The sequence below is a fragment of the Thunnus thynnus genome, chromosome 12, assembly GCF_963924715.1.
Source record: "Thunnus thynnus chromosome 12, fThuThy2.1, whole genome shotgun sequence".
In the NCBI taxonomy this organism is placed as follows: domain Eukaryota; kingdom Metazoa; phylum Chordata; class Actinopteri; order Scombriformes; family Scombridae; genus Thunnus; species Thunnus thynnus.
The window spans coordinates 30,293,258-30,319,683 of record NC_089528.1 but is presented as its reverse complement, the minus strand read 5'-3'; the positions used below and the strand labels follow the sequence as shown (position 1 = coordinate 30,319,683).

The following is a 26,426-nucleotide window of genomic DNA, read 5'->3' as shown; positions in this document are numbered from 1 at the left end:
TTCTACATGCAGTTTGAGTAATAATTTTCCTTTTCTAAATAATTTTGTCTAACTTATCAGTTTGTTTCCGACCTGTCAGATTGCTCATAGTGATGTCACCATGTTCCCAGATCTCGGTGGTTCTCCTGTTGAGTGTAATTTTATTAGAACTGATAGAAAAGCTGTGAAAATAAGAAGCGAGTTGTCAGAAGGAGATCACAGATATCACATCCTTCTTAGCAGCAGGCAGCCCTGCAGCCTCTGCAGTGGACTCATAATGACGCACGAGTGAACTGACCCAGTGACGGTGTCCCTCAGGACTGATTCGATTATCTTTGTTTACACCATCATGAGAATAACCGCTGCATTCATCCTCCAACCCCTGACCCCCTCCTCCTCCACGCCTCCTGATCTCCGCATCGGCCAGGCTGCAAACTTTACAGCAAATGACTTTATCAATATTGCACCATCCGCAGTTATCAGTCTCCAGCTCTCTCATTATAACGTCTTCTGTGTCTGATAATAAGGTGCGAAAGGCAGAGAGAGACTTGATTCCTCTCTGTTGACGGTCCACAGACCTCATTACCTGTGAGATATAATGACCAGCGGGCCCTTTGCCTTGGGTGACCTATTACAGGGAGCCATTTCGGACTTCCTAACCAGGGAGGGCATCAGTAGAGGAGCTCTGGAGTAATGAGTCCATCCATCTTGCATAGGGAAGTGCTGACGATTAGGTTTACCTGCCTGTTACTAAGATGAGTGTGAGGGCTAAACTTAGACCAAGCGTCATAAATCTTAACTCCACCTCCTTATCATGATCATACTGTAGATTCATTCAGCCTCCTTCTCATGTTGTTAGTAAAGGAGACTTTTATGAACAGAGAAACATTACCGTACGCTTTTCCATTCATAATTGCAACCAGTTTATCATTCACGACTAAATGTGTGTTCAGACAGAAAGCGTCATTCCTACAAGTTAGACCGCTGGACTGTTTGTGTTTGTCTAGCTGTAAGCTAGCTGTAGGCTAGCAGCTAGCTAGCAGCGTATGTGTGTTTGTGTTTGTCTAGCTGTAAGCTAGCAGCATATGTGTGTTTGTGTTTGTCTAGCTGTAAGCTAGCAGCTAGCTAGCAGCGTATGTGTGTATGTGTTTGTCTAGCTGTAGGCTAGCAGCTAGCTAGTCTCTCTCCTTTTCCCTCTCGCCTCTGTGCACAACAGATTCATAATATACAGGACTGTGTAAAAAGTTTTTGGCGGTAAAACTAAAGTGAGCCTGCTTACCAAAATAATGTCATGAATAGTTTTTATTTATCAGTTAACTTGATTTAAAGTTGACCGACTCGGCAGGTCGGTTGTTCCTGCATCTCTGTGGGGGTCAAACCATCTGTCGCAGGACTCCTTGTTTGTCTTGTTGATGAAGATAGTTCTGTATGACTCTGGCTGAATGTTTGGGCTCGTTGTCATGCTGCAGACGATCAGACGCCTCCCTGATGGTGTTGCATTATGGATAAGAATCTAACATACTTTTTTCACTCATGCTGCCCGGGCAAATCTGTGTCTACTACCCGTCTTTTCATTGACTTTATATGCAGTCACGCCGCCTCTAATATTTGCTTTGTGTTCTGTCTAAACACACAGTAACAATGAGTCAAACAACAAAATGAGATTGAGTTCTTAGATCACCAAAATGAAAATCAAACACATGTCAAACCCCGTGTTTAGAGAAAATCCTGTGACCCTCAAATTAACAAGTGATGAATAAACAAGTAGAGAAAAGGTTGAAAGGTATTTCGACCTTTCTGTGTGTTCAGACAGCGTGCTAAATGAATTTAGAAGAGGCACGACTGCATACAAAGTCATGGAAAGACATAAAAAGAGAGTAGAAAATGTTTCAACTTAAGCAAAGAGTATGTGCATATCCCGGTTCTTTATAGATCTACTTCATTAACTTACAGTGACGAGAAGAAAAAGGAGAGACTCCAGCAGACTTTGTCAGGACGTTAGTTGCTAGCTAGCTAACAGCTAACATCACTTTTTTGTGTGAAGACGATAAAGAGACTCAGCTGTTTTCACCAGCCATGACTTTTCCAACCTCTCTGTATATATGATCTTTTTATTTAATTTACCAGCCCTTTTAATGTTGAATAAGACATTTAGTGTTTGTTTTGGATCTGTTTCCAGGTTGATGAAACACCTGGATTCCCTCTGAGACTCTAATCTAATCTCTAATCTAATCTTTAATCTCTGTTCGTTCATTTGTATCAGCAAAACATTCAGGTAGCAGCTTCTTATTTTTAGATAAGCTGACTGCTGGTTTTTGTCGGTGCTGTGAGTAATTTCCCAAAAAGCCAAAATAAAACTTGATAACATCCAGTGAACACAGATTGTTAGACAGAGAGAGAAGCACCACTCTCTGAACTTTATGACCTTTATCAGCTTAAAAAATTCTGAATCAGGACCTTCAGTTTTTGGATGAAGGTGTAAAAATTCTGCAGACTACAGCTGTTATTTCAGACGTGTCAGATACATATTTAATCATCATTTCATATCTTCTGCTGCTCATCTTTCTTGCAGGTTGTAGCTGGAAGTTTTAAGCATAGATCAGGTTCGACATATCTGGCGTCTTAGCCAATAAAAGCCGATTTCAGATGTAAACAGAATCTTTTACTTGATTAAAATCTACTGAACCGCGACCCTAAAGACTTTTCTTTGGGGTTTTTTTTTTGCTCCTGACTCACAAAAACACAAACATCCACATCACAGTGGAGTGTTTGAAGCATCAGGAAAGTGACTGATAAGCAGGCCATGCAGAACATGACAGCCTTCTCTGAGTCCATGTGACTTGTTTAGTCTGGTTCTTATCTTAATGTGAGCAGATGGGATTAAGATCAGACCTGTGACATCACATCACCTCCCATCCAAACCTAATCCTCTGCGGATCGGGAAGGCTGCAGACGCTGAACAGAACCTGCTGATGTCGTTACAGCAGCCGATTACAACTCAATTAGCTCCCCCCCCCCGAACTGAGAGTGATAACCTTATAGGAGCTTTTAGTCAAGACAGAAGCGTCGTCGTCTTTCTGCGGACGTCCATGAGACTTGCTCTTACATTAGTATTGAGTGTAGCTACCACTGAAGCTTCACATCATCTGGGAATTAGGAGTTTACAGTAAAAAAGTCTTGTAGACAAAGTGACTGACAGTTGGAGCTCTTCTACAGCTATAAAAGATATAAACCCAGTCAGGATGTACAAGCTCTCTTAAAGAAAACTCTGAGATGTGAGACAGCAGGTGGCACTTTGGTTCATCTTTTCTGGGACTGAGAGATATTAAACCTTTTCAGATCAATATATAACTCCACAAAATCAGAGCTACTGATACTGAAATTCAATTCAATCCTTGTTTATTTTTTTGTTAAATCCCATTAACTCATCACAATTTAGATAAATTAAAAAATAAGAATACTTACCATCATTACTTCTAAATGTATTTTGTTGTGTTGGAAAGAGAAGACGGCTCCAACTTTTAATGTATTTCTTGATCAGATATCTTATTTTCTTCCCATTAGAGAAGTTATCAATGGAAAACAAACTTCACCTTATATCTCATATTTGGAAAATGCAAAAATGCCAAAAAGAGTAAATGATTTATTATAAAAGATATTGGTGTAGACGTCATTTTGGCTCATTGTATATAATTAAAGTGCTGATTTTGTTTTATGTTTGCTTGGTTGTTTGTTTGTGGCCTGGGGAGGGGCGATGATGAGATGTGTGGACTGTATTCTCTCTCTGTTATCATGTAAATAAAACAAAACAAAATATCTGATGACATAACCTCGGGTTCTGGGTGATTATGACAGACATTTTTCTATTCTATTATTATTTTTTGTACCATTTTCTGACATTTTTAAAACCTAAAACTGCAGCTCTAATCTCCAGAAGATGTTCCTTGAAAGAACTTTTAATTAACATCAACTTAAATAAAACCCACCAAAAATATAATAAAACAGTTAAACTCAATGAATAACAACTGTAGCGATTGTCTTTTTGGTGTCGGTGTTGTTGGAAGGACTCAAGCTGCGGCAGTTAAAACGCTGTTTGGCCGCCGTGTCAGTTTTATTAAGTATATCTACTCTAAAAATAAAGATTCACTTCCGATTATATCTGCAGGAAAAATGGTCTAAATTACTTTCCCATCTTCTGTGGCCCAGCTGGTAATTTTCCTGCTGCAGTGAAGGAAGACGTGACATGAGCGGCGTCGTGCTCAGCGTACAGTATACTGGTGCGTGTGTGTCCTCTGGCAGCTTTATTCCCCTCTCAATAAACAAGCAGCAGAATGCACAAAGTAATGAAGCAGCAGCAGCAGCAGCAGCTCCTCCTGCGTCCGGCTCATGCTTACTGTCAGCTGCTGGGCAGGAAATTAAATTATAATTGCAGCGCTCTTCCAGGAAAAAATCAGCATATTTCATTAATATTGTCTCGCCTTTGGTGCCCACACCGTAGACTTTATCATACAACGGGGAAGGGTAGTTGACAGAGCAGCTTATTACCAGGGAAAGGTCAAAGGTCAAAGGTGTCTGTGATATTGCACCATTTAAAATACACCTAATTTATGTATTTTTACTTACATTAATGTTAAAAAGGAACATATTATCAGTACTTCTTTTTAACGAGTATTTCTTTGTTATGCTACCAATACTTCTTATACTTATAATATTCTGCTTTTTACTTTACTACATTTATTTGACTGCTATAGTTAGTAGATCTACTTAGAAAACACATGATCAGTTTTTAAAATAAGTTAAGTTTAGGTTGGCTGGTTATAGAATAATATACTGTATATATTGTCAGTGTGTAATGTGTTGGTTGTGGCAGCTTCTCTCGGCTTTACGGAGCTTTATAGTGAGTTTCAGCTCATCAACTTTACTGTTTCGGTTCACTCTCAGCGTTCTCGTAGCGTCGTTTTCAGCTACAGCAGGCAGCTGTTTTCAGAGAAAAAGCTCTAAAAAGCCACATGACACATCATAATGTTCAGTTCCACATATTCAAAAAGAGTTCATTTGAAAAACATTCAGTCTCCATGACAGAAACGTCCAGTTATGATGGACGCAGTGTTTTCTGTCTTAGCTGCATTTTCTAAAAATTTCGCCAAAACAAAAATCTCCACATTAACCCTTAAAGGAAAATTATGGGGAATATAAAACAGACCAAATGGACCATGTCATAACAATATTTCCCTAACTTGTTTTATATCAATTTGTCCAAGAAACGTGGTCAGAGCAGGTTAAATGTAATACAGGACGTCTTATTAAAGCAAACCTACCTTTAGTAACAAAAAAACAAGCTTTTTTAAAATTAACTAGTTCTGTCACATTTGCTGACCAGGTACGCCGCCATTTTGGAAGTGATGTCATGGGTACACAGATTCACACATTGTCACATGACTGCACCAGGATGTTCAGTAGACGTCACTTAGGGACTTCATGAGTTAAAATCAAGGATAAAAGCTGTATTTTCCAGAACATTAAAAGGGTTGGTGGGTTCTTATGGGTTAAAAAGGCAACTCAGCATATCAGCTTCAGACAACCGAAACAAATTCTTTGATTGGATCTTTTAAAACATATAATTCCTCAAGTCACTTTAACATCTCAAAAAAAAACCACACAGACGTTGCTCTTCAGGAATATCTTTATATTAACAGTTCTTACCTGAACACACAGAGACCTCTGTCTTCTCTGTTAACTTAACTTTACATGTAATAATCAATATTCTTTGATTTGAATGTAATTTTTCTCTCCTTACAAATTTCCTCCTTCCATTGTTGCTGATAGATCTTTAAACGCACAATATGTAATTTCAGCCGCTAGGGGTCTCAATCAAAACAATAACAAAAGACGGAGTGTGATGACGGTGTGAAGTAGCAAGGGATCATGGGAGTTGTTGTCTTCGTTGTTAAGTAACCAGCTTCACCGGGATAGGATTACTCCAGTGTTCATCATTCGAGATGTTTTTACCCGCAGAGGTCTCCTCCTCTCCAGAACAAACGGACCCGGAGATTACAGGTAAAAACACTGAATAAAGCTGTTTCACCTAAAAAATCAGTGTTTCTCCGACGATGTTCGGCGACCACCGGACGTCCGGTACGGGCTGTTAGCCGAGCTGCTAAAACTGAATAAAAGTCCATTTATAACAGTTTGTGTGGAACAACCACAACGCCGATGTATTATCTTGCATGTGTGTAAGTTACTCTTTGGTAGACGCCATTTTAGCGGACAAACACAGCGCCGCCGTATGCATCTGGTGTGTGTTTACTCTTTGGTAGAGGAGGTATGACGCCATTGACATGCGACCAAATGAAACGGTCCATTACTTTGATTAAAATACAGATTTCTCTGGGTTTGAAAAATGTTGGAATATAAAATATATAACATAGGTCTAGTTGTTTTTAGACATTTTAATGCAGAATAATTACATATTACAGCTTTAATAGTTTTGTTTGACTGTATTTATATTACAGTAACATAAAAATTTGAACTCCTGTTCATCCTTATGTGTCCATACTGTAAAACGCTGTCTGATACATGACATTTATGTGACCTTCCAATCCCACGCTGTCACTACTTGACATTATTGTCCACACACACACACACACACACACACACACACACACACACACACACACACACGCACACACACACACACACACACACACACACACACACACACACACACACACACACATTGAGTAATCAGAGGAATCCCCAGAGATGTTCTTAAAATCATTTTGCCACACTCAGCTCCTCTGACTGTGTGGCTCGAGGCCTCTGGTTTAAACATTATAAAGTGACTAATTGGTAAATGGAATGACTTCATTGTTGTGGGCTGAAGTGATGAGTTTTGGGAGGGAGGAGTGGGATCAATCGGGTTTAATGGTAACAGATCATGTGGTAAGATCATCCCAGTGGAGATGAATTCATGGATGTTCTTTCTATCCAGTAACACGGCTGCATGAAGTCATTACATATCAGTTGTTTTTTTAAATCTTATAGCTTCTGAAACCAGATTAAACAGATTAAACTCCAAACAGAGTGAGATCTTTGGACTCTTCTCTCCCTGCAGAGTCTCTGTGGTCGTTTTCAGGAGTCGAGTGGCTTCATTTAAACACAAGCAGAGAGAAACAAATGACTTTTTAAAGGTCGTTAATTATTTCTGTTTAATTGGTTAGTCAGCAGCAGTGGAAGACAGACTGATGACATTCATAACTCATTACATAACAAGGCTGCGCTGCATCTGAAGCTACAACATGATCACTTAGATCTGCTTTAACCAACTGTATGTATTTTATGATACAGGTTTTTATAATTAATATTAATAATAATAAACTTTATTTATATAGCACTTTTCTTAACAAAGTTAAAAAGTGTGAGGAGAGAACGCAGAATAAACAAACAGCAATTAAAATTAAAAACAAACAGATCATAAAACACTGCAAAATAAAATAAAGTTACACAGAACAACAAGCAACATATCAAACATTCATAAACACTTTCCAATAATAGAAAGTTTTAAGAAGAGATTTAAAAGACGGTAAAAACGTCTCAATCAGCAGAGCAAAAGAAGCCAAAATTGTCAAATATTAAATGTTTTCTAAATATAAGCATCTGTAAAATTATGATGTAAAAGTAAACAAGTTCATATACAGACGAGTGACGGGTGATGTCTGAATGCTTGACCCCTACAGCGAGGGGATCCTGTGACTCTGTTATGCTGTGTAATAAATGTAAATAAGGTGTTTTCAACTGTAAATCATATTTATATCATAATAGATATTCCAGTAGAGCCCCAGAATATAAATACAGACCTGGAAATGTGCAGAATACGTCCTCTTTAACAAACAAACAGGAGGAAATAGTACATTTGTTCGGGACTATTTTCAGCGGCGGATGAATCCACATTAGGTGTTCTTGTGAGTTTATCTGAGTCCAAATAAACTGCAGAGTGTTTGTGTTCATGCTGATGAAGGAACTGACGTGTTTTTAATAGTTTTTGGACGACAAGAGGAACACAGAGGAATAAGATCAGTTCAGTGTTGGTTTTAGTCTGCACATGGGATTTGTTGATGATAAGAAAAATAAAGAATATCTCCAGACGTATCCTTTAAGATCAGCCTTCTCTTTGCAGCATGTTTTTATCAGATATTTACGACATCAGACGTCTTCAGAGGGAAAACGAAGAGAATTTATGTCCTTCTAAGATATGAAACCTGCTTTATTTGACGTCTGGTGATTTGTTATTTCACAGTATACAGATATCATCCATCCATACAGCCTGATGTACTGGAGGTTTGAGACTTTATAATGCAACACCTTAAATGCAAAACAAATATGCATACAAGTCATATTTATAGTCTGGGGGTTTAACTACACGTCCTGCACTGTGTCTTTATGATATGAGCTACATATGAGGTCCTTCATTCACCTCTAAATCATGAAACTTTGACGACTTTGCACCAACGTTACCAAGACAACTGACGAGAGGTTGAGATTCTCATCTGTTAAACATGAGCTCTGTGTCACTCTCATGATAATTAGATGTTTATTACAGCAGGTGATATTTGTAGAGTTGCAGTGATTAGTCAACTGAAAGAAAATGAATCAACAACTACTCTGATAACTGATTAAATGAAATAGAACAGAAATGCCAAATATTTGCTGCTTCCAGCTTCTGAGACATGAAGATTTGCTGCATGTTTTTATCATGTGAAAGTAAATTAAACTATTTTTTGATTTTTGACTGTTGGTTGAATAAAACCAGCAATTTAAGGGAACTACTTTGAGCTCTGGGAAGATGTGATGGAGGTTTTTCACTTCATGTTTTAACAGACAATTTATTAATTTGAGAAAATAATTGTTAGTTTCAGCCCTAAACTTTATCATTCCTGTGAGGAAATGACTGGATACAGAATATTGCTTAAAGTCAAAGTTGTTAAACTGTTTGTTTGCTGGCTTCACAAAAGTCACTGAAAAGTTAATTTAAAAGTTTATCTGAAGCTAATATGAAGCTTCAGCGTCCAAATGAGTCAAATCAAGTAGATATCTTTCAACGTTACAGTCTTTTTAGTGTCAAAGTTCCTCTTTTTGTTACTATACTTCCACCTGCAGCTCAACAGGGAAACACTGTCCGAGGAAACACAAAGAGGGAATTTGATGCTAAAAAGACTGTAAATGTGTCAGATATCCACTTGATATGACTAACTCAGACTGCTGAAGCCTCATATAAGCTTCACAGAGACTTTTAAATGACTGTGTGGACACACTGTGGATTTTGGCCTCCATCACTTCCATTGAAAACACATTTGAAGGATCTTTTAATATCCAGTATGAACAGGAGGAATGATTACAGCGAGGAAAACCTCTTTCACTGTTCATATCCAGTCAAACATTTAATTCCAGTCAAACGTGGAGTTTTCTTGCAAACAAAGTCTTTCAGCCTGAAAGTTCATCCTTTCTTTTTGAAACAGCTGTTAATCTGAACTCAAAGTCCACTTATTAGCTTTTTCCAGGACTTTCAGCTGCATCTAAAGGTTCTCCACTGATTGAAAGCACTGTTTCACTGTTTCACTGTTTTCACCAGAACACAGTTTGTGTCCTTCAGGCTTCACAAGCATGTCGAATGCATTTCTGTGCTCATGTACTATTATATCATCCTGACGATTCATCATAGCGCCTCTAGTGCTCAAAAAAACTGCACGTAGTCCCTTTAAACGGCAGGTAACCATGGCAACAATACTGAAGCTTCAGGTAAATCACACCATGGCTTAAAATGACCAGTTTAAACCATGAAGTGAACTGAAAGTTATCATAGTGTCTCCATACAGACATATGGTCACTTCAGAGTGCTCTTTTGTTTACTGAAGTCATTAAATTAGAATAAAATGTTAGTTGTTCTATTTCAGTCTCTGATGTTTTCACTCCACAGAAAAAATACTGTTCCCGAGAGGCTGGAAGTGGACCCCAGCAAGCACACAGCCGTCGACCTCGCCAACATCGTGTCACGTCAGAGCGCCAAAGAAGGTCCGCTGGAAACATCTAGAGTCTCTCCAACGACTCACAGCAGCTGCTCTGAAGGGTTCGTGGACGATCCTGATGTCCCCCCACTCATATAAGACTGAAAAAACCAACGAGACAGACGAGCCTCGTTCCTGAAGATGTTTAACCCTATAATCCTTCAAGTACACGTTGCTGACAAAGCTTTCAATTGTTGTGTTAAAAAAACTAATTTGTCGTTAAAGACTTTATGGAAGTAAATGTGTGGTCAGAGCTCCTGATTCAGTCTAAACTGAGCAGGATCGCTATGAAAATACTGTAGAAATGTGAGTCTTTGAGAGTTGTTTGAACCTTTAAATGACTTTGTGTTTCCTACTAAAAGAGTCAATAAACCTACAAGCCACTGATGACATTTACAAGCATTCAACTTCAGCAAAATTTCTCAGCAACTTGTATATTTTTCAGCTCTTGAAAATATTGGAAACTTCACACAAAGAAACAGTAAAAATACTGACGTTAAATCCTGACACGGATGTTCCTGCACATCGTTTGTATCAGTAAACCGAATATCTTCTTACATGTCGTCATTTGTTGTTGTAAAAAGTAAATATCCAGATAAGAAATTGGAAAATGTGGATGTTGATCATTGATTTTGTTGGACGACTTGGACAAATAAGACCTCAATAAACCTGAGAAAGTACCATAACTATATGATTTAACTTTAGTGAGTTTTATGACCCTCTGAGCTCTCGAACCTCCGTAAAACCCTGATGTTGATACTCAAGAATAAACAGGCATCGGGGAGAAAATAGAAGTTCTTTTTCTTTGTTACTTCTTGCAGATGTTTTGTTTTTCACCCTGTAAACTCCAGCTGAGAGGGCAAAACTGCAGAGAGGCAAAAAAAAAAAAAAAAGAAAATCAATCAGTTTTGTCTGCTTTGCCTGTGGCCCATTTGTTCTGGAAGCCGATGTACTTTACCCGGTTGTTGTTTTTTTTGTTTTTTTTTCCTTGTGATGCTCGTCCCAAGTGCCCTCCTCAATGCTCAGAGAGCGAAATCCTGCCAGACTTTGATCACTGAGGCTCCTCTTTGTGCCAAGAGGAGAAGAGGACCGAAACATATTTTGAAGCTTGTTCATCTCTCCTTGAAAACTCCTGCTGAAGTCTCCTCGCTCTCCTTTTACTTTTCTCTGAGTCGTCACCCGAAAAGCTCAGAGGTCACAACTTCCATCTTCTCCTCCTCTCTCTCTCTCTCTCTCTCGTCCCCAGAGCAGCTCCGAGCGCCGTTACAGCCGCAGCGCCTTGAGAGACCGTTTTGGCGTCGGACCATTTTTCCTCCTGACAGCTCCGCTGTTCTCTTATCATCCCGGCGTTCTATATTTGGAGTGCGTGGCTCGTATCATCCAGGAGATTTTTTTTTTATGTTTGTGCTTGTGTGTTTCATGAAAAACAGCTTGTCCAGAAAAGGTTTATACTGTATTATATGTATTTAGATTTGAATCTGAGGATTTATTGTTGTAATATTATATATTTTAAATGCAGAAACACAGGTGTGAGTGTCGTATCATGCTGCAGAGTATCGGACCAACACTGTGGTTCTGCTGCAGAATCACTTCTGTTTTATATTGGATTACTTTGCAGATGTAGCTGATTGTAGAAAAGCAGAGTTTGTATTTGTGTATTTAGCTGCCAGATCCAGGTACATACAGTATGTGATGATATGATGTCACCAGCACACACCACTAAAATAAGACGGTGATATGGTCAGACAGCGGTCGGCTTTAGTCCATGTTTTCTACGCTTTCTGACGGCGCTACTTTGGGTGTTTAATGCACAAACAGAGCCATCGGTTTTCAGCCAAACAAATGAGTGTTAAATAGGCGATATGGACTTAAAATAATATCACAATATTGCAAGCTATTTCTGTTATAACTATATTTTTGATGATACCTCATGTGGCCCATTGTTTTGTTTTGTTTATTCAACTTCCTGTTTTGTCTTTTAACTTCCTGTTGCCGCGGCTGGTTGTAGTAAACACAAGTCAGACATCTTGGTCCTGACACACCATGGATGTATAAAGAGAACTGGATACAGGAAGAGCACCAGGCTTTGAAGCCAATTTGACATAGCGGCTAAACCTCGTAATTACGTCACGTGATGCTATTGGCCCCAAAAAGACTTTTTCCCACAGACGTACATTGTGAAAGAGACGTCTGTAAATCAGCGGATACATTTTTTTGAGTTAGCCAGAGGGCTAAACCGGAAGTAGCCGGTCCAAGTACTTTCATACCCGGAAGTAGCGCTTCATGTGCCACCGAGCAACAATTCATAGGAATGATCGGGGCCCCGCCTCCGACGCTGTATCCAATTCTCTTCATACATCCATGGTTCACACAGCCTGATATAGATTTCTCTAAGTTGGGACATGTGTTCATAAACCCTCACTGAGCACTTTATTAGGAACACCTGTGCAATCTGATGTAATCCATATACACATACAACAGTTCTGCCAATAATTCTACTTTTATGAAGCTTCTACATTTTCAGTTTTTGTTGACATTGTCAGAAAGGTGATAATTCCGCTTTATGTTTATGTTGTATTGGGTTGCATCAAGTGTTCCTAATAAAGTGCTCGTTGGGTGTATCAGTGCACAGATATCAGATAAAAAAGATGATGTTTGGATAAATTTACATTAACTCAGCTAGTTTACTTTCTCTATTGTTGCTATGGTGAAAACTTTGAAGAGCTCTGTTTCTAACGTGTGTTATTAACATTATTTACATTCACCATCACAGACGATCACTAAACCAGATGATTTTTACTTTGTTGGTCTCAAAGATGATCCATCAACATAAAACACATCATTTCACCTGCTGGACTGTGACTGACCTGATACTTCTTATCGTGACTCTAAGAAAAACAATATTGATTTTATCTTGTTGATGATGTGATTTCATCTTCATCTTTTGGATGCCAGATTTTCCAAATAGAGTCTCAGTCAGTCAAAATATTGAGTGTTGAGAGTTGGATGGCTCACAGTACTGAGGACGCATTTAAATAGTGAAATATAACAGTTTTTTTCTGAAATGAACAAAGAATACTAATTATATTCAAATATTACTCTGACCCAGATCTGAGACAGTAGAAGCTGATCAGCGGTCTGTTTGCAGCACAGACTGCTCTGCTTCATTAATTATTGATAAATAATATTCCTCGTCTGTCATGTGGTTGTGCAGATAAAACATGTTGTGCTCATGAAAAATGCCCACAATGCCCAATCAGAGTGGCTTTTAATCAGTGTGATAGACGCTTCATTAGTGATAATTAACATTTCATCTTTCATATATCAGAGTGTGTTTGCTTGTGGTTGGTTGTAACCTCGTTTCAGTTTGACACCTGAACAGATATTTGAGTGATGAATTACATGTAGGATCAGATCAATGCAGCGGATTTAAAGTGATGCTTCACAAATCTACAGATTCAGAGTATCGATGGTAACAAGGTTGAACCTGCTGTCTGACTGATCCTGAACCCGTCTGTCTGACTGATCCTGAACCTGTCTGTCTGACTAAGCCTGAACCTGTCTGTCTGACTGAGCCTGAACCCGTCTGTCTGTCTGAGCCTGGACCCGTCTGTCCGACTGATCCTGAACCCGTCTGTCTGTCTGACTGATCCTGAACCCGTCTGTCTGACTGATCCTGAACCCGTCTGTCTGACTGAGCCTGAACCCGTCTGTCTGACTGAGCCTGAACCCGTCTGTCTGACTGAGCCTGAACCCGTCTGTCTGACTGAGCCTGAACCCGTCTGTCTGACTGATCCTGAACCCGTCTGTCTGACTGAGTCTGAACCCGTCTGTCTGACTGATCCTGAACCCGTCTGTCTGACTGATCCTGAACCCGTCTGTCTGACTGATCCTGAACCCGTCTGTCTGACTGATCCTGACCCTGTCTCTCTGACTGAGCCTGACCCTGTCTCTCTCTCAGAGCTTAAATCTGAACCTGTCTCTGTGTGTGTCTGAGCCTGAAATTGTCTTTGTCTTAGCCTGGGTCTGAACCTGTCTCTTATCCTGACCCCAAACCCGTCTGTCTGACTGATCCTGAACCCGTCTGTCTGACTGAGCCTGAACCTGTCTGTCTGTTTGAGGCTGATTCTGATCTGGTCCCTTTAATTTTTTTACCTTTTTGCCATCTGGAGGATCCTTCTTCATACCGTCGTTCAGTCATTCTGTCTAAATTCTAACTAAACAGGAGAAACCTGCTTCCTGTTTATGAAGCAGATCAGATTCAAACTGCAAAGAATCTAAAGTCAGATTTTTGTTTCCTGTGTGATTAAAGACACAAAAATAAAAAAAAACCCCGAACCACCTGCTGTCTCTCTGCTCAGTTGTCTGTTTCTTATCTTCCAGAGCTCCATCGCTGCCTCATTGATTTTTGTCTGTTGCCATGACAGCAGAAGGTCCCTCTTGTTTTCAGTACGCAGCGACGACTCACTGTGTCGATCCGGGTCAGACAGACCTGACTCGTAACTTTCCTGTTCCTCTTTTTTTTTTTTTTCTTTACACGTTCACTCAGACCTACCCGACACACAAAAGCTTCCTGAGCTTCTCTACCCACGAGCCATTTTTATTCCATCGATTCTTCTCAGTTATACTTCCATTTTTTTGAAAAAGGGTAAGATTTTTATTTTACACTTTTTTTCTGACAAAACATGAACACTGTTGCTTCCTTTTTGCAGCTTTTCCTTTACCCTTAAATCCACTGATCACTGTCATTTTGTAGACAAATAGATCAGAAAGTCTGGTATCTCTTCACATATTACTAATTGTATTAATTTAATAATAATACAACATTCAACATACCTAATGTTTAAGGTATATTTCGAACTGAGCGCAGACATGATACACGTATGTTTATATTCAGTGTGACTTACACTTCCCAAAGATATCATCATCTCTGATCAGCATCTTGAATAAATATCCATAAATCTGATCAGAAATAATAGAAAAAAGAGGCTTCTTATAACTGCAGAACTTACCTGTAAATCTTCATGTTTTTACGTTTCCTTCAGTATCAAAGTAATCCAGTGATAGTTGTGTGTTTATCCATGTTTACACTGCAAACAGGAGCTGCTAACAGGTCGTTCTGCATACTTTTAATGGCGCCAACTTGCCAAAATGTAAAGAAATATAAAAAAGTTGTAGCTCACAGCTGATTTACTGAATCTGTGGCAACTTCCTGTTTACATCCCTCAAAGCATTACGGTTCCAAAACTGGGAGCATGAGCAGCCCAAAAGTGAAGAAAATGAACAAGTAAATCCATTAATATGAACTTTTTTTTATTAGTATTAATAGTTTTTGTGACATCTCTAATCTGACACTCTCCTGTCCGTTTATATTCACATATTTGCTGTAGGAAGTTGGAAACCAGTGAACTTCCAGATGAAAGTTGGTTTTCTATGATGGTCGGTGGGTGTGGGAGTGTTGGGGGGGCTCACAGTGTCAGATATTAAAGCTCTAAGACTGTGTGTGTTTTTTTTTTTGGTAAACATCAAACAGTCGAGTGGTGAAGCATGATGGGAAACATCCAGAGTTAAAAAAAACAACCAACCCACCATTAGACGACATTTCCTTTCTTGTGTCGTCTTCTCTCGTCTCTTCAGTTTGTTTTGCTTTAAAGCATCACAGACCAGTCAGACACCAGCATGTCTGCACTTTACAGGATTTCTGGGTTTTAAAGTTCAAACAGTGTTTTTTTTTTTATGTTTGAAGATGCCTGATGCTGCTTTTAAGGAAAATTATATGTTTTTTTTAATATATCCTGGCTGGGTTTTTACTTTCAGATCATTGCTGTTAGTTATGAAACGTTTTACTCACCAACTTCATCGCTGAGATCAGATTTAGAGAAACTGATGGGTGCTTTATAAACATGCATGAGAGCAGCTTCAGTGTGTTTCTGCTTCTCTCTGTCCAGCATCATGTTGTGTTACAGCTGACAGTGTAACAACTTTCATATTAGTCATAATAATAATAATAATAAGTTTATTTAGTATAGCACCTTTCACAGAAATGAAATTCACAAAGTGCTTCACAGGAATAAGACTTAAAAATAAGACCATAAGAACATACATAGAGTAAAAACATGAGCCACAAGTTAGAATTAACCTCAAAAAAACAAAAAAACAAAACAAACAAAACAAAAAAAAAACCACAGGCAGGAAGTAGAAACACATGAACAAATGATCATTACACATCACACACACCAATCACACAACTCAGGAAGACACAATTTAAAAAGATGGGTCTTCAATAGTTTTTTAAAAGCTTCTACAGAGACTTTTGACTGTATTTATACAGGAAGAGAGATCCATAGAGTTGGAGCCACAAATGGAAAGGCACCTTTAGTTTTCAGCCGTGAGCGAGGGACAACCAGTAGGGATGGATAAGGTCCATGCAGAGCTCTATATGTGATAGCAAGAACCTTAAAATGAATCCTAAAACGGATTGGACGACAGTGCAAAGAACTTAAAATAGTAGTGATGTGAGTCATCCTGCTGGTTAACAGCCTTGCAGCAGCATTTTGGACCATTTGTAGCTGGTTCAGAGATGCTTTGCTGAGACAAGTGAAGATGGAATTACAGTAGTCCAAACAGGATGATATGAAGGCTGGATGATCATTTCTAGTTCCGGTTGTGAGACGATGGACTTGAGTTTAACGATATTTCATAGATGGAAAAAACACGTAATGATTTAACATGCTGATCAAAATGCACAGCCTGGTCACCGAACAGCTGATGAAAGGGACCCAGTACTCTTCGCTACCTTGGGAACTTTACTGTCAGAAGCAATGATGAGAACCTCTGTCTTGTCAGTATTGAGCTGTAGGAAGTTGTTTGACATCCAGTCCTTAATATATATTAGTGTTAGTTATATTAGTCACGGAGCGCTTTGCTTTAGAAAGACGTTTTTTAGCATCTAACTTTATGTCAAAGCATTTCCTCTTTATTTCTGTCACAGCTGCTGCTCTGATGGATTCATATTTTATAATAGTTTCAGCTCCTCTAATCCGACGACTGACACTGATGAATGTGTCCAACCTCAAACTCTACTTTTGAGTCTTTGGGAGAATTTTTGTGAATGAAACTCGTCCACAAACGGAGCGGAACAGGTCGCCTGTTATGGACATTTCAGGGGTGTTGATGATGTTGATGATGAAATCGTGAACAGGTGACGTTCATCAGGCTGAAACCTGAGATTTACTACAAATATCAAAGAGATTTAGGAGAAGAAAATGTTGGAACATTGCTCAGAATCAGCTTTAAAATCTCACCATGTGTTTTTATAAGTAAACTCCTCAGGTCAAAAAAAAAAAATCCCCAAATATTCATTAATGATACCAAAGACATGACAAACACAGTGACATCACAGAGAAGCAGTTTGAAGGATCAAGAAGAGCATGTTACTGTGTTAACTTGGTGAGAACGATGAACAAAACTATGAAAATTAAGTTGTAACAAAGCTGAGTTACTCTTTAACCTCCCCAGTTCTCGTTAATGGAGCTGTTTAATGAAGCCTGTTAATCGGCCATTTTTAATGTAATCATAATCCAAAAAATGAGTGAATATATTAAACCTACATAATAAAAAAAGAAGTAAAAAAAACCAACATTTAACTGCATAAAAACATGATAGTTTGTTAGCTTTCAGATTTGCTGTCTAGTGAAGCTTTTAGTTTTCCATCCTGTGTTTTGGGGGTTTTTTGTTTATGTTTTTGTTTTTGTGTCATTTTCACTTTATTTTAATTTTTTAACAGGAAAAACTACAGAACGATGTAAAGCATTTGCAGCCGTGGACCTGACTCAGTTTAGAAACTGTTTTCGAGCAAACAGAGATACAATAAAAAATGATAAATTAGAGCGAAAATATTCTTCATATGTGGTCTAAACAACAATCCTATATTTACGAGTGAATAATCAATAAAAGAATACAGCTTTTGGCAGAAAATATCAGGAAAAAAATAAACATTTTAAACAGTACAGATTATGCACACTTACAGGTCTATATTAATATTCTGGGGCTCTACTGGAATATATCTGCATGATTTACTGTTAAATCTCCTTATTTATCCTCTACTGGTCCTTCATGCAGCCCCTCAGTTCAGCCTCTGTCTGAAACAGGCTGTTTCAGCTCCTGTCTCTTTAAGACCCGCCTCCTGATGAGCCCACTCTGTTCTGATTGGCTGTTTGAAGGCATATGTGAACAATCTGATCAGGAGGAGGAAGTAGAGGCAAAGCAGGTTATCACAAAAAATAATTTAAACCATCAAAGGAGCCAGTATTTCTAATGTGATTTGTGATTTTATTTATTTATGTATAGAAAAAGAACCTTAAACCATCGTTATTATTAAAAGCGTGAATATTCTTCCACATCTGATGGAGCTCTGTCTCAGTAAAATAGATGTGAAGAAGGAAGAAGGTGATAATATAATTGTAGTACAGATTAGTGTCTATCAGTGCTGCATAATTATGGAAACATTTAGATTGTGGATGATGAGTTTGAGTCCAAAGTTGAAGGTAGTAGTAGATATTTCTGGAAGTATATCGAACACAGACGTATTTCCAATTTAATATAAACATCAATGAGGAGGATTCATGTTTATGTGACCTCTGACCTCTGAAGCGTGGCCTCGACAGCGGCATTAGCAGAGCTGTCTGCTTGATGAATAGGATGGCCGCTGCTGTGTGTGTGTGATTCCTGCACATGCAGCTCTGCCCCAGGGGCTGATGGGAGGTTTTGCGGCCCGATGTCACCGTCAGCTGAACAGTTGTGCTGTTCAGGCAAATGACGAACAGTAAAAACCTGCTTTAAATCTGAGGTAGTAGCCGCCGCAGCTCGGTTTAATTAACGTCACGGCGACACTCGGTGGGGTTACGTCCTCCGAGGACGCACGCAGAACGCAGAAATTATGTTGAGAAGATTGAATCCCTGCTGATTAAAACAGAATCAAAGGGACACAACAAGCATTCATGTGAAGGAAATCCAAAGACATTTTGTTTCCTGAGTGGTCTTTCCTTTTTTCCTCTCTCTGGACTCTCCATCATCCCTCCCTCTTTTCCTCTCTGGGATGAATTATTTAACCGTTCTCCTCAGAGTAACCCTCCCCCTCCTCCTCCTCCTCCTCCTCCTCCTCTCTCTCCATCTCTCTCTGTATCTCTGCTGGCGTCCTGTGCTGCAGCCAAGGACAGATGCAGAGCCGTGATGGGCGGCTCGCTCTGCAGCACCGAGAACAGAAAGAGCCAATAGGAAAGATTTTATTAGTGTCAACATCAAAAACCAAAAAGAGAAGCAGAAGCGTGCTGCAAGTCTTTGTAAATTAAATCTCATAAAAGTGATCAGGTGATGAAAAGGCCTCTGATGAACATTTTGGAGATCCACCAGCCACAAACACACAAGAAGCAGCAGCTTGATGCTGAGATAGACACTCCAACTGACTCCTGTTTATCAGCTTCTCTCTAGAACCATCCAGTCTCCTAGAAATTACCTTCAAATGCAACTAAATTGTTTTTCCATTTATGTCGCTCAAGCAACATAATCACTGCCTGGATTATCTTCACAGGTTTTTTCGAATGAATGAAGCTACATTTATATATCACTCTGAGGGGAGGAGGTCGAGGTGGATGGAGACATCCTGAGTCCTCTGTGTGTTCAGGTTTAGCACAAAAGTCCAAAAACTGAAAACAGATTTGTGTATCAGAACTTTGTTTTTTCTTCTTTCCTCTCCCATTAATCATCTCACCACCCCTCAGATTTATCTGCTGACCCTTTGGAGGGGCCCGACCCCTAGGTTGGGAACCAGTGGACTAAACTAGCTAACTGTATATAAAGTAGTGTAAACTAGCTCCACCTCCAGCAGCTACAACAGTAACATGCTGCTCTAACACTGATGCTTCACTATTAATAATCTAATGATGTCATATATAATAATATATCAGTCAGAGGGACCAAACCACTACTTTTACTGCAATACTTTAACTACATCAAGCTCATAATACTTATGTACTTTTACTGCAATACTTTAACTACATCAAGCTCATAATACTTATGTACTTTTACTGTAGATTTTTCATGCAGGACTTTAACTTGTAATGGAGTATTTTTACATTGCTGTATTGGTACTTTTACTCAAGTAAAGGATCTGAATGCTTCTTCCGCTACTTCCTGTAGATTCCTCCGCTACATCAGGAGGATTCACTCCTTCCTCTCAAAGTAAGGCCACTTTATTTGTGACAACGAGTCAATTCAAACAAGATGTAAAAGAGGCTGAAATACTGATTCTGAGGATCTTGTGGTCGCGCCATGTTTTTCTCTATTCTGACTGAACCCTCCTCTGAAAACAAAACTATCCAGAGCTCTACACTTCTCATGACTTTTTTGATCCCACAATGCAGATGTGTCAGATTATTACAAAACCAGTGACTCTTCAGGCACAAATATCAAAACAATCAATCAACAGGAGTCAATCAATCTCTCCAAACCACACTATTATATTTATATGCATAAAAGTTGCTTGCTAGGCGACCTTTTCACGTGACCCCTCGTGAGTCCTTAACAGATCTCCGTCTCTGTGAGAGAGGAACTAAAGCAGTTTAGAAAATCAATAATCACTGCTGCAGCTGCTCCGGAGGTGCCTGAACTATTTCACTATGAAGGTAAAAATTCATCTCTAACAGCAGCAGCAGCTCTGATGGACTACAGCAACACTTTGACTGTCATTTGGTGCTGTCTACATCCTGGTTTCATCATAGTAACACTCGCAGGTCTCAGGTTTTAGTCTGAACACCAAGAATCTGGTGTCTGAAGGCAGAAACGCTCCACCAGGCGTTACGGTACGCAGGCTGCCCGCCTCCACTCAGAGAGGTCACTCTGTGATTTATGCCGATCCGTGAGATTGATATGTTTATTTTAGCATTTGTGCTGAATGGTTGTATCTGCTGAACTGTGAGTGGTGTCAGTTCAGCGGCAGCTCGATCCTCCGGGAGCCGACAGCTGGAGTCATTTTTCATGCGAGCAGCTTGATTCATGGCGGCTTTAAGTCAGCGAGCGTCTCCAGAGGAGGAATCACAGGACGGCCTCACGTGTTCATCTTGTGAAGGTTAACTCACACCATCATACCCTCATCCGACCACAGCCCCACACTGCAGTCTCCTCTGGAAAGACGTACTGAGGTTGTCATCCATAAGCGGAGCGACCGCCCTGGGTGTCCCTGCTCAGTAGGGGCCCTGCTGGAGGCGTCTGACCCAACTGGCAGCACTGCTGGAATAGTAGAGCTTAACTCTCTTAACTTCTTCTATTCATTCTCTATAATAGCTCTTATTACTACATGTGTAATCCCCCCTTTGACCACAGCGTGAGTGTCGCTGTCCATATTCCTGCTTGGTGACTCCACAGAAGCATCAATTCAAAGTTTATGACTAACTTCACTGAAAACTTTAACCAAAAGACTAGATATTTGTGTCTTTTTATGTTTGTGGTGAATGAAACTTGACGTTTCTTTGTTTGAGCTGATTTTTATCTGCTGACCTTCAGTAAGTTTGTTCCTGACATTTATTCAGCCATTTTTCTGCTGTGGTACCATTTGAACGGTAAGAGAATGTTGTTTTATCTCTGAATTTTTCCCTAATCAGACATTTTGTTTCAGTTTGAGAATCGATTTTCCGACTTCTGTTCACGGTACTCAACCCCAAAACCGCTTTGAGTGTCCTGATGCTGAAGAGGAAGCTACTCAGGAGAAATCTCCAAGTCAGGAGAAGTTGTTTATGAGTTCCACTGTTTCTGTACATTGTATTCTGAGTTAACCATGGATCTTAACGCTGATGCAGTCCAACTGTTCTTCGTTGCCAACGACTCAGATCGAACACCCCTAAATCTGACTATTCTCCATAGAGTTTATAAAATCATTCCCATCAGCAGCGCCAGTGCCAAACAGAGTTTCAGCCGTCTGAGTCTCATTAAGAGCTATTTGTGTTTGTGCACGGATGAGGTCAGACTATCCAACCTCACTTCGCTGTGTGTTGATCAGGACATAAACAAAGACAAAGTGGTTGGCAGGTTTGCCACCATGAAGGAGAGGAGGATGAAGTTTTAAAAAGGGGGATTATTTTGGATTATGTTGTTTTACGGAGGATGGTTGAATACACAAATGAACTAAACGACAGCAGGCTGAGCAGGGACAACAACTGGAGAGTGAAACATCCATAATTAGTCTTTAAATTTTGGTTATGAAGGAATCAGTCAGAATGTTAGATTTATCTGTTGTTTAACTCCTCGTTTACTGCGTCTCAACACCTGTTTGTGTCACTTCCTGTGGTGTTGTAGACCGCTGAGTCTATTATATGTTTATGTTATTCCCGTGTAAGACAGACGTGGTACTGAGACAGTGCACCTGGCATGTTGTAATTTATCAGCAGCGTTGCTGAATCCTTCGTTAATCGATGCGCGTAGAGCGCTGCGTGCTGTCCTTGGTGCTGAAACATTTGAACACAACTGGCAACCTGTTTTCTTTTTTGTTCTTCAGAACAAGCTTGTCTTGAACAAAGTGGCTCCACTGTATGTTTTCTTAGACATACAGTAGGTTTGCTCGGCTCCATAAGTGACAATTTGTGTTTGTGGACAGGATGTATCGGCTGTTTTACAGTTGTGAATTTTAAAATGACTTTATCAGAAGGGCCTCTCAGGAATCCTCTACCCCCTCAGTGCTGAGAGTCTAGTTCTGCTGCTACATGTTAGTAGATCAGTTCATTGTTGGCTTGGATCAGAACATGAGATGTAGATACAAATATAGACAATCGTCACCCTTTTCGCCAGTTTTTCAGAGTAGCAGCAATTAACCCTTTCATGCATGGTGTCCACTACAGCGGGCAGATATTTGGAGGCCATCTTGAACCATTTAAGTTGTAGTACCATGTCCCAACTACCAGGTGTTGAACCCCCAAAGTGTCGTCTACAATCCCATCTGAATATCATTTTTGACTCACTGTGATTTTGAGATATTGAATCATAAATTCAAAATGGCGGAGGGTGGAGGAAACGCACCGAGTAGCTCAGGAATATCTGTTAAATACTTTTATTCTCAGAGAAAAAAACACGTCCTCTCTATTGTTGTTGTTATTTAATGTTCATATGTGTGTTCATACCATTTGCTCTTAGTAGTAAAATAATATATATAAAAATATATGGGTTTTTTTCCTATATTGAATTCCATGAATCACTTTTTACTCCGTTTCTAAATACAGTATGTTTAAAAAAAAGTTATTGGCATGATTTTTCACTTATTTAAGAATAAAAAATAAACAATAAAAAAAATAATTACTCTGTGATTTCATAATTCATGCATGAAAGGGTTAAAAATGTGTGTAATATTGATTCTAATTTAGATTTACAAAATGAGCATAAAAGAGAAACATCATTATATTTAAATGGACAAAACTTGTGCAGTATTTTCTAATTAACCTAATTTATTTTATTGCTTATAAAAATCCAATCAATAAGAAAATAAAGCATGAAAATCACAAAGATCTGACTGATCAGCTGATCAGCTGCAGGTCTCCTTCAGTCTGGTGTTTTATTAGTTTCTCGGTTAAAGCGCTGATGAGCGACCGCAGGGCCGAGCGCCGAGGAGTCGTCATGTAACAGGAACCACGACGGTCTGAAGCACTAAAACTAAGTGCTGATGTCAGGGATTGTTTTTCTGCTCGTCTTGTCGTTTTAGATGAAACTGAATCTCTTTTCCTTGAGCTTTCAGAGCAGCCGGAGTTTATCAGAAATTTAAGAATCAGCATTGAGACGTTAATCAGTTTCCTGCTCAGCTGACGACTAAATTACAGTCCAGGTTCTACTTTAAAGAGCTAAAATCATAAAGTACTCCTCTATTACGGTAATATCCTGTTATGTTTAAAAAATTACCTTAATATTCCTTTAATTATCTTCTCAACGCCACTTGAAATCCAACCAAAGCTCATCTGTTGTTTCTGTCAAAATGTATATTTCATATTACTTTGTTATTGAAAAGAAGTTTTTCTTCTGAACGTCATTTTTTTTTTTGTAATGACTTCCTGTGCACCTTCTTTTCCATCGTAGTGATTTCGAGATGCTTTTGTGTCTTTTAACCTTGTATAATGAAAGTTGGATGAAGCGGATGAATAAAAGATGCCGACGGTGCTGCTGCTGCTGCTGCTGCTGGAGGAGGAGAGTCGGCCACATCATGCAGATATAACACGGCGGCTGTAACGCTTTCAATTATTCACCAGCTGGAACTCTGACAAAGACCCTGCTACTCCACAGGAAACCAAATCACTCGTCGGGTTACGATATCTGTCTGAATGTCAGAATGAACTGCAAACATCCCCAAAAACTCACATCTCACAGGACGGAGCTGCAGATACGATGATAAATACTGTGAGACGAGATGAAATTTTACACCAGTGTTGAATTTTTATATGATTTTTGCATTTCAGGTTATTTATTTTTAGCCTCTTGGCATACCCAGCTTTTAATAGAAGAACTGCTCCATCAGACAACATCACATCACCCCGATTCTGTCTGGCTTCTCTCCATTGGCTCCTTGTTCGTTTTAGAATTGATTTTAAGATGTTACTGATCACTTTTAAAGCCTTAGATCCTCAGGTGGGGCCCTTCTGGCTGCTCCAAAGTCGAGGCTTAAATCTAAATGTGCTTTTTCCATCAGGGCCCCTCGACTTAAGAACGACCTGCCTGAGGAGATAAGGCTCGCAGAATCAGTGACTTCTTTTAAATCACTTCTTGAAACCCATTTTTACAGACTTGTTTTTACGTAAACGTTGTCTTTCGATCATCTTTTTATTGTCTTTTAATCTTTTTATCATCTCTTTATTGTTTTTCTTTGTCTTTTAAGGTCAGATCTATCATGGCTTTGCTTTGTCTGTCAAAGCACTTTGTAAACTCTGTTTTAAAGGTGCTATATAAATAAAGATATTATCATCATTATTATTATTATTTGAAAGGTAACATCTTCTCGTTTCTGGAAATGTGCTTGTTTAGCATGTGGCTAAAACACAACAAAACTAAACCAGTTCCAATATGCCTCGTCTATAATGAGTCATATTTGAATAACAATAACTAGGACATGCTTTATGCCAGAACTGTGTAAATCACCACATACCTTCTACATCTTATCAAACACACCTGTATAAAATTAAAGACCTCTAGGCCAAACCTGACGGGAACTACCAAACCAATCTACCAAAACATCTGTCGGTTGCTTTTACTCATCACTGCGTGATGCGAAGCCGCTTACATCTGGCTTAAGCGGGTTGCTGGCGACCCGGTGGATGTTAAGAGGTTAACTCAGGGAGGTGGGGAATAAAATATTCTTTAGGCTATTCAGTAATTGAACTCCTGGTTCTAGACGGCGTTTTAACCAAATAACAGGATCTGATTTTTAATAGAGAAGACATTCAGCAAGACAAAGCTAAAGAGTTGAAGGTGAGGCAAAGATACTGCGTGAGGTGAAGAAGAGTAAAAAGACATGAAACACATATTGATATCATTCAGGGTGACTTATACTTCCTGAGGATATCATTATCTCTGATTGACATCACCAATAAATCCATAAATCCACTTAGAAACCCGAGAAAAAGAAGCTGCAGAACTTACATGAGAGTCATCACATTTTTAAGTTTTCTTCAGTGATAGTTGTCTGTACATCATGTTATACTGCAAACCAGAGCTTTTAATGGAGACTATTTGACAAAACTGGTGTAAAAACGTGTCTGAAATAGAACAACCGCACATGATGAGCTTTTATCTTCTTCCTCTGATGCTTTTATGTTTTCTGACGTCATATTGATTGATATGTCGGTGTTAGCATGGTCCCATCTGTCAGATTTGCAAAATGATTCTTGTAGTTGAAAGAAAAAAAACTCAGAGATTCACTTTAAAATACAAGGACGGGATTTAAATGTGAGGAGGAGCAGCGAGTTATTGCAGCTGTAATCATTGAAAATCTGACAAAAACAATGAGTCTGCATATTTCTGTCTTTAGTCATGAATCTACAGAGTTTTATGCATCTGTCACCCGGACGGACAGACTTTCAGTTGTATCAACATTAGACAGAAATCACAATAATGAAATTACAAATATATCAAATTAAGTAAATAACGTCTTCTTTGGCCTACAGTAACTAAAGAAACAAAAGCTTCTTACTTCAGTCATACAAGCAAACGTCATCTGCTGATGAAGTCTGTCTTATACGGTCAGAAGCTCCAGAACAAATGAGTAAGTGGACCTTGAGTGGAGTTTGTTCAACTTGTGTCGCTCAAGAAGCTTCAAATCTTTAAACGGGAACAAACCACAGCTGGAAAAGGTGACATTCTGCA

At 39.2% G+C, this 26,426-nt stretch overlaps 1 protein-coding gene across 2 annotated transcripts in view; it reads left to right on the top strand.

Annotated features, from left to right (window-relative positions):
- Positions 1–10,729, top strand: part of dnaaf11 (dynein axonemal assembly factor 11) — a 45,930-nt gene extending 35,201 nt beyond the window's left edge. For both annotated transcript variants that reach the window (XM_067606817.1, XM_067606816.1), the window contains exon 12: positions 9,953–10,729. In XM_067606817.1, coding sequence (XP_067462918.1) covers positions 9,953–10,139 — 187 coding nt within the window. In that variant the 3' untranslated portion in view covers positions 10,140–10,729. The remainder of the gene's footprint in view (positions 1–9,952) is intronic.
- The last annotated feature ends 15,697 nt before the right edge of the window (positions 10,730–26,426 follow it).